The sequence below is a fragment of the Syngnathus leptorhynchus genome, chromosome 1 (assembly GCF_054491065.1).
Source record: "Syngnathus leptorhynchus isolate UIUO chromosome 1, UIUO_Slep, whole genome shotgun sequence".
In the NCBI taxonomy this organism is placed as follows: Eukaryota; Metazoa; Chordata; class Actinopteri; order Syngnathiformes; family Syngnathidae; genus Syngnathus; species Syngnathus leptorhynchus.
In genome coordinates, this window is record NC_141195.1 from 18,296,794 (window position 1) to 18,314,609 (window position 17,816).

A 17,816-nucleotide genomic window follows, 5' to 3' on the forward strand; every position below is an offset into this window, starting at 1 on the left:
GCGTAAGCTCACAGAGCCTCCAACAAGAAAACATCTCCTTCTTTGGATGTTTTTCTTCGAACTTAAAAGAGAAAAAAAAAAAGACAAGTCGTCAGGGTGGTGAAAATTACACACAAGGAATGTTTTGCAACATGATGATAGAAAGCAGTGATGTGAAGCACCACTAATCAAGTTATTTTAATCAAGACGAAGGAGATGATGGAGTTTGGTGTTGTTCTGCAGTGTTATTTAGCTGTGCCTTAAGTTGTAAAATTACTACATGATGTTGTTAAGATTCACGCTGCATCATTCGGGCGGCCGCCATCTTGGAAACATTAGGCTGTAAGCACTGCGCTGAACAATACGAAACAGGAGCTAATTCGAGGGAGATTTTTCCAATGGATAAAGGTAGCAGACTGCAGAAAAGCTCATCTAAATGTACGACAGACCCGCGGGCATACAGGAAAGGACTTGGATCACGAGAAGGAGCCAGATAATTGGACACATTACAGCTTATTGATGGTGCAGAGTTGTCCGCCTCTACCTAGCTACACGACCATATTGACGTTTGTTGAAAATGGTCAAATACTGCTGTGTTTTCGGATGTACCAATGGGCCTGACTAACGTTCGACTTTATCCAGACTATCAAGTTATCAAAGATCAGAGAGAAGAATGCTGAAGATTATCAGAGGAAAGGATCACCTGTTTCAGCTGAAGCCAGCCGGAAAAGAAAAGGACAACAGACAGCAAAAAAGGACTTTACAAAGAAACATACATGATATTTGGAATGAAATCAGAAATTGATGCTGGAATGTTTTATTGGGGAATCACATATTTGTCTGTTTTGCACATGCAGGGGAAGAAGAAATGTCATAATCCAAATATGCCTCTTCAAACAAATATAACCTTTAGACCTCAAATGGTCCTTGACTGCACAGAATGGCCCTGATAGCAGTGAACGTGGAAGACACAATACAACATTTCACAGCCCATTTTACAGTTGTTACCTTGAAAAGTCTACAGCATATGCCCAACAAGTCAAAAATGGCATTGAAAGCAGTTACGTCAGTGACATTTATCAACGTTATATATTTAGATACGCATTTGAGTGTCTGTGAGAGTGAACACAACAGTCACTTGAGAAGTAGTATTTTGTTGGAATTAATGCACAAGTAGTAAGTTAAAAGATGTCAGAGAAGGTTGTTATGGTATTTTGCATTAGCGTTTCTGCTTTGCAGCTTTTCAGGCTTTTCACAGCATAACATCTCACAGATCTTTTTATTCAGAACATATCTTCTGTAAGATACCATAAACAGACTTTTTCTAAAATCCCTTTCATATGTACCCGTGATGAAAGTAAATAATCGAATAAAAGAAATGAAAAAAAAAGTAAGAGCACACTTGCTTAAGATTCAGACCTTGAGTGTCAATCAACATTATTTGTGTGTGGCAATAATGTGAAATTGTGTCTATAAGGACACTTCATTAAAATGTATCGAATGGATTTGATGACTAGGTTGATGGGGGGGGGACACAAAAGCTATGCTTCTTGAGTACTTTGAATTTAGTTTTGGATAAAATCATTCTCTCTTTTCAAGTGGCCGCTGTACCATTTATTTCAAAATATAATATTTTGTATTGTTGGTCAAATGTCTCTAGGTTCAGCAAATTTAAGTGGAAATTTGGTTTCAGACATTTTGAGGTTGCAGACAAAAAAAAAAAAAATCTAATAATCATGACTCATTTCATGCTTTTTTTGAGCTCCTTTTTGTGTGTCTGTTTCATTGGGTTATTGTATCTGTCTGACCTCCCTAATTTTACCCAATCAGCTCCCTCGAAGACTTTGTGTTGTCTCATCAGTTTGTTTGTATTTAGTTTGCTGTTTTCTTTCGGCCCTTAACGGTTCATTGTCCCTGCTACGTCGTCTAATTCTCGTTTGTTTATCGCTCCATGTTCAAGCTAAGGCAAACAGTTTTCCTATAGTCTTTGTTCAGTCACTTTGTTCATGATGATTTGGGACTTTTGATTATTAAAGTACCTTGCTTTGGTTTCTTTAAAATAAATTACTTTGATTGAACTCCAAACTCACCACCCTGTTAATTTCCCTATTTTTGGGTCCAATATTACTGTTATATTAGTTTGAAATTCTCATGTATAACAGAAATACTGCCTACTCAGAATCAGCACAAAAACTTTATGTAACATTTACTTGCATTTTAGATTTATTTATTTTTTTCAAGTGAAAATTTGTTGACCAGTGTTACTGAAGGCAGTGGAGCATTAATTATTATTGTTGGTTTATTTTCACCTTCCAAAAATTATGACCCAAGACATTTTATTTTTATTCTTTTTTTTTTTATTTTTTAGAAAAGATGAAAAACTGAATCATATAACTTGGGTGATGATCATTTTAGGACGGTGAAGGTTCCTCTCATTTTATAGTTCTTGTGCTAAAACAGCTTCTTTTGTAAAATTAACCAGGTCATTGTCTGTGACTACTGATGCCGTAAGGGAAACAGTGAAAGTGTGAAATGTTAGAAGTGAGTTTCACCTGAATTGTTCAAGTTACCTTCAGAGAGGGAGGAGCCACTGCCGCCTGGCTCCTCAGTGGCCTCCTCAACATGCCTGGTGCCCAGTAGGAGGACTGACGAACCGGGGGGAGGCAGGCAGCCAGGCAGCCAGGGAGGGGTTGCCATCGACCTCATCACGATACATAGCGGTGGGCCGTCTATTTATGAACCGAAGCGCGCACACATCATCAGCTGCTTCGCTGAGCCCACACATCATTGTGACCGCATACTGTCTATTCGTTTGCGGGCTAAAGCTCACTTTTGATGGCCATTTGGAAACCTCAGCGGCTCTTCGTGCAGGCTCGATCGGGGAGTAGACATTACGGCGCGAGGTAGCTAACGTTAGCTCGCTAACAAGGTCAGTACATATTTTGCTTGTGCTACTCTTTTGCACGTCACACCTTGGAAAGACAAATGCACACTTGTGGTCGTGTTTATTGCATTTTGTTATCACGCTTAACAAAGCGCATTCTTCATCAAACGGGACGGATAAACGTGACATTGATCACAGTAATTCTTCTCTCGGTGTTAGCCTGCTAGTTAGCAACACTCGCGAGACAACGACCGCTCAGTTCGCTCCGCTCCACTTTGATGACGCTACCTCGGCCTTTTCTCCCCCACATTGCCCACGGACATGTATGTGAGAGGCAAAGCGGCACATTCGGCCGGCGCCTGGATCCGTTTGTGCAACGATGCCGAGGTCCTGGAAGCCTAAAACGGATGAAGGCAGCAGCGGCTCGCTGCTCTGCTCGCACCTCATCCGCTTAGAATAAAAACAGGTGCACGTCTGCTAGCTTCGGCCAGCTGCGGAACATATTTTGTAAAAGCGTTGGACCGCGCTCGCATTTTTTGCCCCGATTTGGACTGGATAATAACGTTCGCTCAAATAATGACGCATATGCAGCAGGTCACAACCGCATCAGAAACTCAAATTTGGACATCTGATTTATAAGAGGCCCAAAATAAGATTGTAGTCGGACCGAGGGCAAACGACATGGGCCTAGTATGAACACACTCTTGAGCCGGCATGCAATAAAGGCAAACAATTGAACCGATCTAACTGGAATGACTAAAAAAAAGAAGTCAGAATACAAAGCAGAATCACGCATATTTCGAAAATCAACTCAAAAACAGCGTTTGTTTTTACTAACCACTGGACCTCCTTAGATATTATTACACGTTGAGGGATCATATTGTGAATTTTCTTTATAGCTGTCCTGATTTTTCTGAAGGTGTTCTTAATTCTCATGTTTGTATCTCCAAAGAGCCCGTTTGGGTCTGCTAGCTGCAGTTTGGGGCTTTAAGCTAGTTAACTGGATGATTCATAATCACAGCTAGTTTTCAGATGAATGTTTAAAAGGATTTCCCAGGATTTTGCCAGGCTGCGCATATTCCCATAATATTCTTCTTATCGCCAAGCACTAGTGGTTTATATTTCTTTTTTCTTTTTTAACCTCATGCTCTATTACTTTGCTGGACAGTGTGGAGGAGCATGCGGGCTTGTCTTGTGGATGTTTGTTATTCAGCTCAGGCTCTTTGGAGAGGCTGCTGCATGTGCCACGTCAATTCAATTGGCCCTGAGCGCCAACTGTGCATCCGAGATTTAATTATTTGTGATAGTTTTTAATTTTTAACTACCCTTTGAACGACATACAGCAAGAATGCCGCTGTGGTGTAACTGATTTGCTTCACCCCCCCATCACACTCCCACTCGAGCAGGTCTTAAACCTAGAAGCTAATCTGCCACTGTTGTGTTTACCATACATCAAACTTGTCTGATGTTTAAAATGAGATTTTAATAAGCGTAGAATAAGACGTCAATATTCATGTGAGCTTTAGCTTTTCCCTGGGGACATTTTGGGCAACACTGCTAGCATGTTTTAATGCTGTTTTGCATCACAGGTCCAGAGCTAAACATTGTCATGGTGATAATAAGGCACTTTCCTACTATAATTGTTTTAATGACCTCATACAGGACTGTGCAATTATGACCAAAATGATAATTTTGATTACTTTTCTTAGTATTTTGTAACTACTAGATTTTATGCTGATTTAAGTTGTTCTAACAGATTAGCTATTTTTGTTGTTGTTTTAAACTCGCTGATCAGTGAGCTGGATTCTGTAAAGCCTTGTAACCACTGTTTTTAATCACAATTAGGTTTGATGCATCACATCCATTAATGTGTTTGTTTTCTCCTCTATAGCCTTCTTTACATAATTGTAAGCATAACAAATTCAAGTACTTGCATGTTGAATGCATGTGGCAAGTCCAGTACAGCTAGGGACAATCTTGATATCCTTTCCGTGCAACTTTCTCAGATGGATACAGATCAGATCTTGAAGTGTTCCACTTGTACTCTTGTACCTATTTCTAATCCAAGCTTCTTACTCTTAACAGTATCTGTGACAGGGTCATAGTCAGATCTGTACAATAGATCAATAGTTGTATACATGAGTCCACAAAAGAGTGCCCTTGCTTTCGGGGTGAGCGAGTTGAGGGCAAGGGTCTGCCCCATAGCCTCACTCTTAAGGTGACAGTTAGTGAACTTCAATTCCCCAGATGACTTATTGAGTCTCATTGTGCTGCATGGCACACCAGCAGCCATAAAACTGGTTATGCCTGAATGAATGCATGGAAGGGGGGAAAGACCCGGAAAGTTTCGTTATCAAATAAACTGACAAAGACAACAGTGAAGGACATTTTTGTGTAAATGTCATTTCAATTAGCTATGGTTTATTGGAAAAAAAAAAAACCATATATTTTTTTCAATGTTAATTTTCAATCCATTCTTTTTTAACCGTACAACCTTGCTTTGCTCTGATGGCAATTGTGAGTGCCAAATAGTGGAAAATGTCTGCCATTTACGCCAATTATTAGGGCTCTTTCATTACATGGTTCAGCTGTATTAACACTTCAATGTAATGTTGTGTCCATGGGACACCAGGCAATAGTTATCAGTCCATCTGTTTCATTTACATTTTGTTCTATGACACATTAGAATATAAAGTTATAAAAGTGCAAATCAGCACTGCAAAATTGGGTGTGAGGATTTGTGGATTGCGGTGGCTATTGCTCACTGTGAGTTAACAGGATGGAATCTAGGCCACATTGTGGAGCGCTTACTTTGATGCTCAGATTGTTTGCTGTGTGTGTTAATGGCCCGAGGTGAGGCGTAGTGCTCATTCGTAAAACCAAGCCTATGGGCAAAACCTATTTTTATGCAAATGTATTTGACACGAAAGAAAGAATTCAGACATGAATTCAACTAGAGGTTTAGATTCAGAACAAGCTTTGACGATTGGTCATTATATGTGTGGAAGAATGTCTTTTCTTTTGTGTGTGTGTACATAATGACGGTGAATTTCCCTGAACTTGCTGTGGAGAATGCCATGACTGTGCTGTGCAACTTGCTGTGACATGCAAGGTTTTCCGGTTGTAGACCTGTTTGGACATGAGCAGAAAATGGTGGTCTCTCTGTTCAGCCCTTCAAAGAATGTGGGCATTGTTTACTCCCCCCCCTCCATAGAAATAAATGAAATGCAATTTTTTTTTTATCTCACACTATACAATCAATGTTGACTGCCAAAACAAATGTCTGATTATTATTTTTTTTTTTGTATTAGGTTGACCATTGCCTTATTCGCTCCTCTTAGAACCTCAGGGTAACAAGTCTTTGTAATTTGATCGATGACAAATGCCACACCTTGGCTTAACAGCCAAATTGACATTCCAAATGCCCTAAATGTATATCCTTGCTCAAGGAGAGAAGATTGTTTAACTTTGTGGAATTGTTGGCACACTGATATACCTCCATTATTAGGATTTATTGAAAAAAAAAAAAAAAAAGCTTATACTTTTTTTTTTTTTTCTAGTGTTGGGTGGAAATAAAATCTCATTAAAATGCCATTTCCAGTTTTAATTTATTCCCCCCCCTTCACTTCACTCAAAGCAAATGATTGATGACCTTATCCAAAGCAATTTTTGTTTTTACTTTTACCTTCTGGAATTTGCTTTATTTTTTATTATAGATTTTTTCCCCCAAGAATTAAGGTGTATTAACTTCCACAAGAAAATGAATGTTTTTTTTTGGGAGGGGGGGGGGGACAACTCGACAATGCAAAATTACTGCTGTAATAATGTGGATATGCTTCTAGGAATGATTAGCCTAGCAAGCCAGACCCAATGCTGTACCAGTGATTAGGTCAGCTCGTCTCAAAATGTGCTCAACATCATACTCTTTGGCAGAGAAATCCTATCCTCACAACATTCAAAATAGTGTGTTAGGGATGGTAGTTTGTTTAATTCAACTTTACACTCTGTTTTAAATAACCCTATAACACATAGGGCCTTCTTTTTGTTCTGAGCGCAAGTCTAGCGCAGAGTGCAGTCTAACTGTCCACATGGGTGGAGTTTTTTTTTTCTTTTAGTATATTGCTAGAAGGAACATGAGTAGTTATGGGTGTTGTCTGCCTTTCCCTGGGATAGATTCCAGCCAGGGTCTGACCTGAAACTTTTTTGAGTGGTTCCCCGGTCAGAAGCGGTCCTACAAGAATTTTTTCAAACAAGCTGTAAATCCCCCCCAAAAAATAAACACCCGATCGGGTCTGGAATTTATTTTCCCCGTATTAGTGGTTGGGATATCAAACGTGACATATTCAATGAGATTATTTACTGCCCAAAAAGAAATGTTGCATGCAAGGACACCAACTACGCAGCAGTTGAGTATTTTCCATGGCCCACGCCAACGTAATGACATCACGTCACCCACTCAAACACGCTTTCTCACACGCTCTAAAAATACATTTCCGGGTTGACCGCATGTGCGTCGACTCACCGCCAGACCTTACAAATGGAGTATACAAAGTATATTGAAACAATTGCGAAGCAGCACGATTCTCAGCATGCTTTGATTCCACATTGGGCGATAGATTTTTTTTTTTTTGGTGCTGGCGCCGGGCAGTAATGGGCGATAAGCCCAGGTTCCCCGCACTGATGGCTGTGACGGAGGATGCCGTGGCTGGCAACACTCCTTGCTCTCAGCCATCGGTTTGGGAGTTAATACTTAACCATATTTATTATATATATGACTGTGGTCGAAACTACGAATTTATATGGCCCAAATCTATTGACTGGTATGTACCCCGTTGGAGATGTTCAAGTGATTCATTTAATCCCAATTATTCTCTTTTTTTTTTTTTTTTATTCAAGTTTGAACTACTCATGTGGCGTGTAGCAGACCAATGTTCTTGGAAAAAACACATCTTTTTTGTATTCCTGTGCAGTTTTGTTTATTGTTTAGTGCAGTCCATTAAAAAATAACTTTGCTTCATTCACACTTTATGTACTTTATTTGTAAAGTTAAGTTATAAAATTATGTTATACCTTTTTTGTATACTCCATAATTTTTTGCTCACTTTAGATTCATGCTTTTTTATTCGCGTTTAGATATAAAAAAAAAAGTAAATGTTGAATTTAGGTTTTTATTTTTTTAATTTTATTTTTTTAGAGATTTTATTGTCAACAAACTACCACCAAAAACTCTCGCACGCACGGATGCACAAAGGACCCCAAAACAGGTGTGGTAGACAGATATGATGTATGGATTCCCTGGTACTGGGAATTGGTATTGCACCGGTTCAAATGTGCAAGCTATTCATCCCTAATTATTTGCATATTATAATGATGTCGTCATGTTCATATGTTTGCGCCAATGTTTTATTTTCATGTTTTTTTTGTTTTTTTTCCATTCCTCCGCAAAGTCATGTTTGTTTGTCTTGTCTTGTAGCTGCCTGGCATGGCCACCTAACCAGCTGCCATAGACCTCTCTTGATGGATCCCAGAGGACAACAAAAGGAAGAACACAAGCAGTGAGCACAGCCAATAACAAGGGAATCTGACCCAAAGCGTATCATCTGACTGACTTCAGTGCATGTGGCCTCTTAAGTGGTTCCTAGGCATCTGTTAGGCAGCTCAAGGGCCTACTGTTATGCACTATAAAATGGGCGGTGGGAAAGCCGGGATGTGCAGGACCACCTCGTTGGTAATAGGGCTTCTGATAGCCGCGGTCCTGGGTGCTGCATCGGAAGAGCGGGACGCACTGGTGGAGAGGTTCACCATTGAACTGGAGGCTTCCATGCAGTCTTCCGTGCTCCCCGAACTCCAGTTCACTGCCGCAGCCATGGCAACGCCGGAGTCCTCTGTGAATGACGGAGGTGTACAGACGGGCATCCCAGACTCCTCAGCCATTGTGGGCCAGGTGTTCCATCTGAAGATTCCAGCGGTACCTGAAAACGCCAGCTGTGATCTCCACGTAAGTGCACAGAGTAGAAATTCACTCTTATTTAGACTTTGACTGATATGTTTTGGTCAGGAACAATACCAATTATTAGTGAAGGAGACTAATGACCAATTTTTGCAAGAAAGATATGGTACAAAGGATTGAAAATTGTGAAAATTACAAGCTCATTAAACAGCTTTTCAGATCTTGAGCAATAGAAATCTGTAATATTATAAAAAATGCTGAGAACATCCTAGTCAACAATCGATTTTGGAGGAGAATCTCTGTTACAATACTGTAAATCAGTGGTGAGCCGCAGAGTACAACAATTATGAAAGCAAATCTGTGGCTTTACCATTTCAACATATCCAAATGAATGTTTCATGAAACATTACATGTGGACTGCACTTCTTAAACTCATCTAAATTAATAAATAAAATATACGTATATAAAAAATTAAACACCGATCTCCAGTCAGTAAATCTAGGTAAAATAAGATTATACTTCTTATGACGAATCAACAAGCATTACCAGCGGCAGCGAAGACGCCTCGTCAGTTACATGAAGAACATCATTTCATCTGTCTTGAATTTCATTCATGCACTCGGACAACGCAACATGATCCCGTAGACGTATTAATCCTGTTAATATGCGACGGCTGACTATTTAGCAGGGTGCTTCTATTATCAAACCATTTGACTGGAGGAAGTGTTTGATTGGTCACAGCTCCACTTATGTCCCTGTGTGTTCACAAACATCAGAGAAGCGTGACTCAAAGTCATCCCATTTATTTGACATGGGAGCTACTCATCAGTCATGGTGGCTCACACATGACAGGTCTTCAGCCATGACACTATTTATCAGCCACACTGCTACGTGCAACAACATATGATGGCAGCCTGAACAACACAAAATACACAACACAGTGATTTTTTTTTTTTTTTAAACTATTAACCATGTTAGATACTTCCCTCAATCTTTCATGGACGGAAAACCCATTGAAAATCATGTCCCCCTACCCGGGCAGACTTTAATTACGGTGCTCTGAACTCCCAATGGCCAGTCAAATTGTTGCCTTTGCGATGAACAAATTGCCTTTTATCAAATCGCAATTATATTGCAAATGTAATAATGATTCATCCCTACTCTAGATTAAAATTTGTCATAACAATACGCTAGCTCTGCACAGTGAAATTCATTCACAGTTAGTCACCCTATCAGAGCCAAAACGTCAAAACTGATCTCTTATCGGCTGCCGGATTAAAGAAAAAGGCCAAGATGCGTCAAAATTACTGCTATTGGGGCTTTTAATTGCAAACGCAGCAATTATTCAGATTTAATTTTGAAGTTGTGGAATAAAAATTACGATTATTTATTGTATTTACATTATTCTCAGGGCAACTCCACATTATCCAATAGCGCTCTTTTCTGTCACCTGGAAATGACGTCAGTGAATATGCTCATCTGTTTTCAGGGTTTGGTCATGACGTTCAATTTCAGTCCACAGTTAACAGACAGAACAGGCCGAAATGGAATTGATGCAAATGTCTCCCGCTATTGCCATGATTATATTTCCCTCGCCATCTACTTTTGACAAACGTTTGCAAGTTTTGTATGTGTATAAGAATAGTGTGTTGACTGTGATGTAATTTGTTCCAAGCCACATAACATCGCGTATTAACCTAAATTAAAGCACAGTAGCATGCCTTGAGGCTTTTGCCACATTTGATCAATACAGTAAGTGATAAAAGCATAACTCTTACCCTGTGTCACATTGGTGAATAAGAAAATCGAGTATTTGTGTCTCCCCATATGAAAAGTGGAATTAGCGCAATCATCGATCAGTTGAGTAATTGCATTGACTTTTTCTTTTTTCTTCAGCTTACTGAGATGGGGCAGACAGCGTTACCGCAATGGCTCTATTGGGACAAAGAGAGCTGCATTCTTAGAGGCCTAGCCCTTGAGCTAGATAAAGGTGTGTACCACATTGCAGTGTCTGGGCAAGACACAAACGAGAAGACTGGCGGCCGAGAGTCTCCCACTACGGTCTTTTCGATTGAAGTTTACCCCGAGGAGCGAGCAGACACCGAGCCGTCCCTGCTCGCGCTGCAGTCTGATCTGAGCGGCTCGCAGCCTTTCACTTGTGGGCCCGAGGAGCCTGTCACGGTCCTCACTGTCATACTTGATGCCGACTTGACAAAGATGGTTGCAGAGCAGAGGGTCACTTTACTGACTGTTATGAGAAGATTCTCACATGTTCCCGTTGAGCACATGAGGGTCGTCCCTGTTGTCAACAACCGCTTATTTGACATGTCAGCCTTCATGGCGGGACCCGGGAATGCTAAGAAAGTGGTGGAGAATGGAGTTCTGCTGTCATGGAAACTCGGCTGTGCCCTTGACCAAGGCAACATTCCAGACATCAGCATTGTCCAGTCCTCGGCAAAGGACGGAACCATGTCGGGCAGGCTGGCGTACCCGGTGGTTGGTTGGCACATCGCCAACAAAAAGCCTCACTCGGTGAAACGCGTCAAACGACAGTTGTACAACACCCCCACTCCGGTGCCCTCCCTGCTCCCTCCCACCACTTACCCAGAACCCCCGGTTCGCGTCGTCCCCAGCCCCACTTCACCCTCGATCGCCCCCGCAACAGACAACTCTGCGCCACCTGTCCGCGGTCCTTTACCCCTTCCCGTCAAGCCCACCATGAGAGTCCGAGATCAGATAGCTCACACGCCCATATTGGGTCCGCCTCTTCCCACCAGGGCTTTGGGATCGTCAAGCACCATCCTCATCCAACCGACCATGACCAGACCTACATTTGTGGAAGCCACCGCTTTACCAACGCTACCAAGCACCACCAAAAAGCCCAAACCTTCGAGCACAAGGAAGCCCAAGAAGCCCAAAACGTCCACCCCGGCTCCCCGGGAACCCAAATCCACCACAGCAAAACCACCAAAGCGTACCACCTCGCTCCCCTTGGCTCCAGACCTCAATACTATGCCAGAGATCCGCAACCCCATTGACCAGGTCAACGCGTGGGTGGGCACGTACTTTGAGCTGAAGATTCCTCCCGATACGTTCTTCGACAAAGAAGACGGCACAACCGACAAGCTGCGTTTGACTTTGAAGCATCCCCCCAAAGAGGCAGTCGGTGAAACCTCCTGGATTCAATTCAACAGCACCATCCAGCTTTTGTATGGACTTCCCGAGGAGCAGCACAAGGGCAAACACGAGTATTTCATGTTGGCTACTGATAAAGGCGGGAGGAGTGTAATGGATGCCTTTGAGGTTCAGGTCAACCACTGGTCAACGAACCATAAACCCTCAGTGGTTTTCGTCGCCCGTTTTCACGGCGACCCCAAAACCCTAAGCGGCGATATCCATAAAAAGATTCTTCTGACCAAAAAGTTAGCATATGCTCTCGGTGATCGCAATAGCAGCACAGTGACCCTCCAAAACATCACCAAGGGCTCCATCGTGGTTGAATGGACCAACAACAGCCTCCCGCAGGGTTATTGTCCAAAGGAGCAGATCGCAGCTCTCAGCAACAACATTGCAGATCCGCAAGGGGCACCCAAACCAGCTTTTATCAAGGCTATGGAGCCCGAATTTAAACCCATTAACATCTCCGTTCGCGGTGCCAACAAATGTCATAGCTTCACCTTCATCCCACCGGGAGAGGTCCCGCCAATCCCCGATGTCCCTCCCGTGACACCTTCACCTGGGACGGGGCGTAGAAGCAGCGACGACGTCTACCTGCACACGGTCATCCCCGCGGTGGTGGTGGCGGCCCTGCTTTTAATTGCCGGCATCATCGCCATGGTGTGCTACCGGAAGAAGCGCAGAGGGAAGATGACCATGGAGGAACAGGCCACCTTCATCAAAAAAGGAGTGCCTATCATATTTGCCGACGAGCTGGATGATTCCAAGTCCCCGCCGTCCTCCAGCATCCCTCTCATCCTTCAGGAGGAAAAGCCGCCGCTGCCTCCCCCGGAGTACCCCAACATGGCAGGTCCCCACAGCACGCTGCTAAACCAGGATTTGTTGGAAGAGTATTCGGTGTACCAAGATGACGATCCCAACGCGCCTCCTTACCAGCCGCCGCCACCTTTCACCGTCCCCATCGAAGGCAAAGGATCCCGCCCTAAGAACATGACCTCCTACAGGTCACCGCCCCCTTACGTGCCTCCCTAACGTTGACTGGAGCTGCCCGTTTGGAATTCAGGTGCACCGTAGGGATGCTTGTTCAAAACTACTGCGGACGTAACTCCACACACGGATTTCAATGAAATGCAGACAACCATGCGTATATTTTGACCATCATGAATAAGAATTCAGCGTTCTCCTTCTGGAACAGGCAAAATAGACACTTTGGAATTTCATTACTCTAGCTCACTCTCTTTACGTTTGTCGCTTTTGACTGTTTCCAAATGCTTTGTTTTGCCGAGAAGAGTCAATTTTGTCTCAACGATGTACTATTTCTATTGTATAGAAAATACTAGAGCAGGAGAGACTGAGGCCCATTGGGCCTTGAAGCAGACCTGTGGCTCTCCCTTGGCGTGTTGTTTGAGAGCTGAAATCACTCGTATGTGTCCTCAGTTTGGTTTGCCAAGATTTTGGAGGGGAATTTAACATCACAAGCTAAACTGAAAGGACACACACACACACACACACACACACACACACACACACACACACACACACACACACACACACACACACACACACGTACGCACACACAATAATCAACCAATCCCTTTTCATTCTTGCTTTTATTGACAGTAATGACTTCTTGCACCACACTTCAAAATTGACCAGTCAAGTCAAATAAGAAACAAATTGTATTTCTAATGAGTTTTCTAAATTAGTCACGAAATAATTACACGTTATTTTTCTTAGTATTGTTTTTGTGCCACTTAACTTGCCGTCTGAGATGTTTTGTGTTGTTGCCATGGTGACGACCTGCTGTCGGGTCAACAATGAATGCTTCGTTGCAGGGTAACACGAGCATGTTACACTCCATAGAAGAAATTTGTTTGGCTTAACACAATACCATTCTTTTTGTTTAGTTTTAAACACGTTTTTTTGGGGGGCATTAATTAGCTTAGGTGTTTTGAGTTGCACCAAATATTTTTGCAAGTAGAAGAGTTCAACGTAAAATGCGAGTGTTGCTTGTGAGTCGTTAACCCTCCATGGCGATGACGTGTCAAAGTTGGGCGTACAGTGTGAAACGTGATAACTGGACTTGTGTGGAGTGGACACTTGCATTCAGTTGACGAGGAGCAGAGAGCACCGCTGTGCTCTGGTTTTCCTCTCGGTGTCGCACATGGGGATGTAAATAATTGTGTGCCTGTGAAATTAAAGAACTCCATCATGTCCGTGTTTTTACCAGTCAACCTAGTTGGGAAGCGAAGGGTCACAGTGGGGAAATGATTTTATTTTTTAATTGTATGCTTAGATTTATGATCACTATCATCATAATGAACTTTATAGTGTGCAAAAACGTTTACCTGCCCATCACAAAGAAATAGTATCATCTGAATATGATCGCAACATATGTGAATTATGTACAATTCATATCTGATAGCACCATTAGAAAAAAAATCTAATGTTTTTACTGAGTTTTTGATACAGTCTTAAACTTGTTTTATGAAGGTATATTAATAAAATGTAATACAATTTGTAAAGCCTCAAAATTGTCTACTGTCACTCTTTCTGGATGTTATTTTTCCTTTTGTTGAATCGTACAGATTTTCACTGCATTCATGACGTCAAAGCATGACGACTTCTTTCCAGACTACAGTCAAGCCCCAAATTATTCATACCCAATAATTTTGGTCCTGACTGCCTATCCGGAAGATAAAATAACAGCTCGACTGTTCACTTCTCCTGCAGACGCCTCAACAAGATTAATACGTGCTCATCAGCCTGCTTGTTAAATGAGCTTACCTACAGCCCCCTTGGTACATCCACCAGCCAATTTGAGTTTTCTATTTTTTGCCAGTTGACTGAGTAATTATGTGATCTTTTCTGCTCTCATTTGCCCGGCTCTTATTATTACACCTGGATATTGCCCTGGCTAATTAGTAATTATAAGGTGGGTTGGTTTTCGTATTGAATAGTCTGCAATTATGTATAAATTGGACACCAAACGGGCTGTGGGCTAGGGGCTTATTTACAAATGATGACACTGGATGCAAGTGGTAATGGATGCAAATAGACAAAATGATTGGCCTTTCACCCCTTTGTGCACAACATGGCCCTTAATTGGCTCAATGCTATTTAAATGTGTTAACGTTCATGATCAAAGTGCAGCAGCCAGTAATTAACTGGTAGAATGAATTCCAATACACAGTGGATGTTTATATATTTGTCTGGGTTGGCCCGTAAATTGCAAAAATTTGCCTGAAATTTATGCCCTTTAAAAATGCATTGATTTATATTTATTTTAACCCCCAACATTTTTGAATAAGCAGGCATATATCGTCAAGCATTTTCTACGAAAAATAAAAAGAAAACAGTTGGGTGAAAGGGAAAAAAAAAAGGGAGTACAAATATTTTGAAAAATATGGGTGAAGCAGTGGTTGTCAAACCTAAAACCACGCGTATGCCAGTTTCTAGTGATGTGACTTGTGAAAAACAAACAATCATTTAACTTTTTTTTTTTGCTGATCACAAAATTTGTAGTCTGTACAAGTGAACTCAACACACTTTAGTGGGTTCCAGCGGATCCTTAGTCAAAAGGCATTGAATCGCTGGATGGCATTAAAACGTTCTAAATCTCTTTTTGAAAAATACAAGTGAGGAACCCAATTTGATTAAAACTGTGGCGAGCATATATCAGATTATGTACCATATTATGGGTGCCAAAGAGCTTTAAAAACGCCTAACATTCTCTCCAGTCTAAAATTTCTTAATTTACTGCATTGTAGCCAAGTGTAGAATCAACACTGAGATTTCATAATACACAATAATAAACATTTCAACTTCATTAGGTGGCCAAATTACCATTCACATCCACCTAATTTATGAGCACCACTTCAGTTGATATTTTTTTTTTTGCGTAGTGAAAACTTCATTTGATGATGACTTAGTAAGACAGCAACACAAAAAGACCACCAGATATATTACAAGATATGGTTGACAGTGTAAGTGGAAAGAGTCGATTTTATTTCGGTCAATAATATCGCTCATAAATAAGATTTAAAAAAAATCACTTTACTTCACTAAAGTCTTGTGTTGCCCCCTCCTGCATGTCGAAATAAATCAATTTTTCTTTATAACAATCACTTTCGTTTTGAACATATGGATTACACATGCGCGGCAAAGCGAACACAGACTTTTTTGGCATACTTCCATGACAGTGTGCGATAGGGGTTTTATAAAAGGATTAAACCAAAGATTTCAATGTGTAGACCGGTAATATGGAGTAACAGTACTCAGTCACCTCTATGTCTTTGTGTAGAAGGACTAGCAGTGCCGTACTGATGAGCTCTGAGAGTAATTGGAATGGGATGAATCACATTTGCATCCTAGACTGGATGTGCATTGTGATTATCTGTCGCAGAGACGAGGACTGCCTACAACTCAAGTGGGAAATATAACATAATACTTCAATCAACAATACCGAATATGCACGTATCTGGAACAGATGAATGCTATTACCATTCATTTCAATGAGAAACTATTTGAGATATGAATGTTCTGCGTTATGAGCATAATCACAGAAAACAATTAACTCCATCCCAATGTGCAGTTTGTTGTTGCAGTCAGAAAGCACTCCCAAAACGATATGAGCTACCAGACGGTTTCTATTGCGGATCCTCGGTCAACTCAAATAGCAGTTTATGTTCAATCTTCTGCAACATAGATATTATTTAGCATTAATCTAGAAGACTGAACTTGAATCTATGTGGTTTTAAGAACGTAAGGTGTAATTCTCTTTGTTTTTTTGTTTAGTTCGCCAGCAAAGTAAGGTCACGGTATCTCAAGGCACAAAGTGTACCTTTGATCAGCTGTGACAAACCAAAACGAACAACTTTTATATGTACAACATTTGATGGAGCTCTTCTAATAGATCCCATTATCTTGTCCAAGTGGTCAATGTAGTGGCTGGTCAGTGTATATTATTAGTGACTATTTATACTCTGGACAAAGACTGTCTAATTGCTGCTGAGTCCACAAATGGAGTTGAACGAATCGATATGTGTGGCTGATAGTAGGTAATGAGGTTGTGTCAAGGTATAGATTCAAGGCTATTTTATGCCATGCCACTCTCCCCATCACCCTAACTAGCAATGCACTTGTTAATAAATAATGCATCACAAGTGAAAGTTAATGTACCTGATAATAAATTCATGAAGAAGCTGCGGTGGTGGATGTGTTGATGCTGACGTGGTGCTATTTTCACTGACAATCTCATTCAGTTGAGGCAAACCAGAGCTGGACAAGAGACTTTGTGTTTCGCAATGGAATAAAACTGAGGACAGATGCAATTACTGTATTTTATTATTAGCCTTAGCAATACTGGAGATTAATTCAAGACTACACCATTCAAGTGGTTTTTTGAGAACACATCCTAATTAGGCCCACAGCTTGCAGAACTCTCAGCGTGAACACTTTCTTCAACACAGGAATATTGACAAAAACTTTTTTTTGGCTTAATTTAAGAAAAAGACTCATTTCGTGGAGTGCAGTGAGCAGTGGTAATGCGATGCGCAACTCTGCGGTGCAAATAGCAGAGCTGCGTGATGGTGGGCGGCACCGCATGGTATGGACACTCGCATAATAGGCCTCATTAGATGCCTGAAGCTCGGGAAATACGACTCGATTTCCCATTAAGCTGAGAGCACAATAGGACTCAAAGTGCCGAATGATGAATGTTAATTGGCCAACAAGTTGTTTCAGACTATGATAGTTGAAGGCCTCATGGAAAATAGCTCAGCCAATATGAATCATGCATCCTTGGTTGCTAATGCTCCTGGGGCA

At 41.4% G+C, this 17,816-nt stretch overlaps 1 protein-coding gene across 1 annotated transcript; it reads left to right on the forward strand.

Annotated features, from left to right (window-relative positions):
- The first annotated feature begins 2,542 nt into the window (after positions 1-2,542).
- On the forward strand, positions 2,543-13,551 carry LOC147062469 (dystroglycan 1-like). Its single transcript, XM_085913183.1, has 3 exons — positions 2,543-2,908; positions 8,337-8,861; positions 10,710-13,551. The coding sequence occupies exons 2-3, from the start codon at positions 8,538-8,540 to the stop codon at positions 13,020-13,022; spliced, it is 2,637 nt and encodes an 878-aa protein (XP_085769309.1). The 5' UTR covers positions 2,543-2,908; positions 8,337-8,537; the 3' UTR covers positions 13,023-13,551.
- The last annotated feature ends 4,265 nt before the right edge of the window (positions 13,552-17,816 follow it).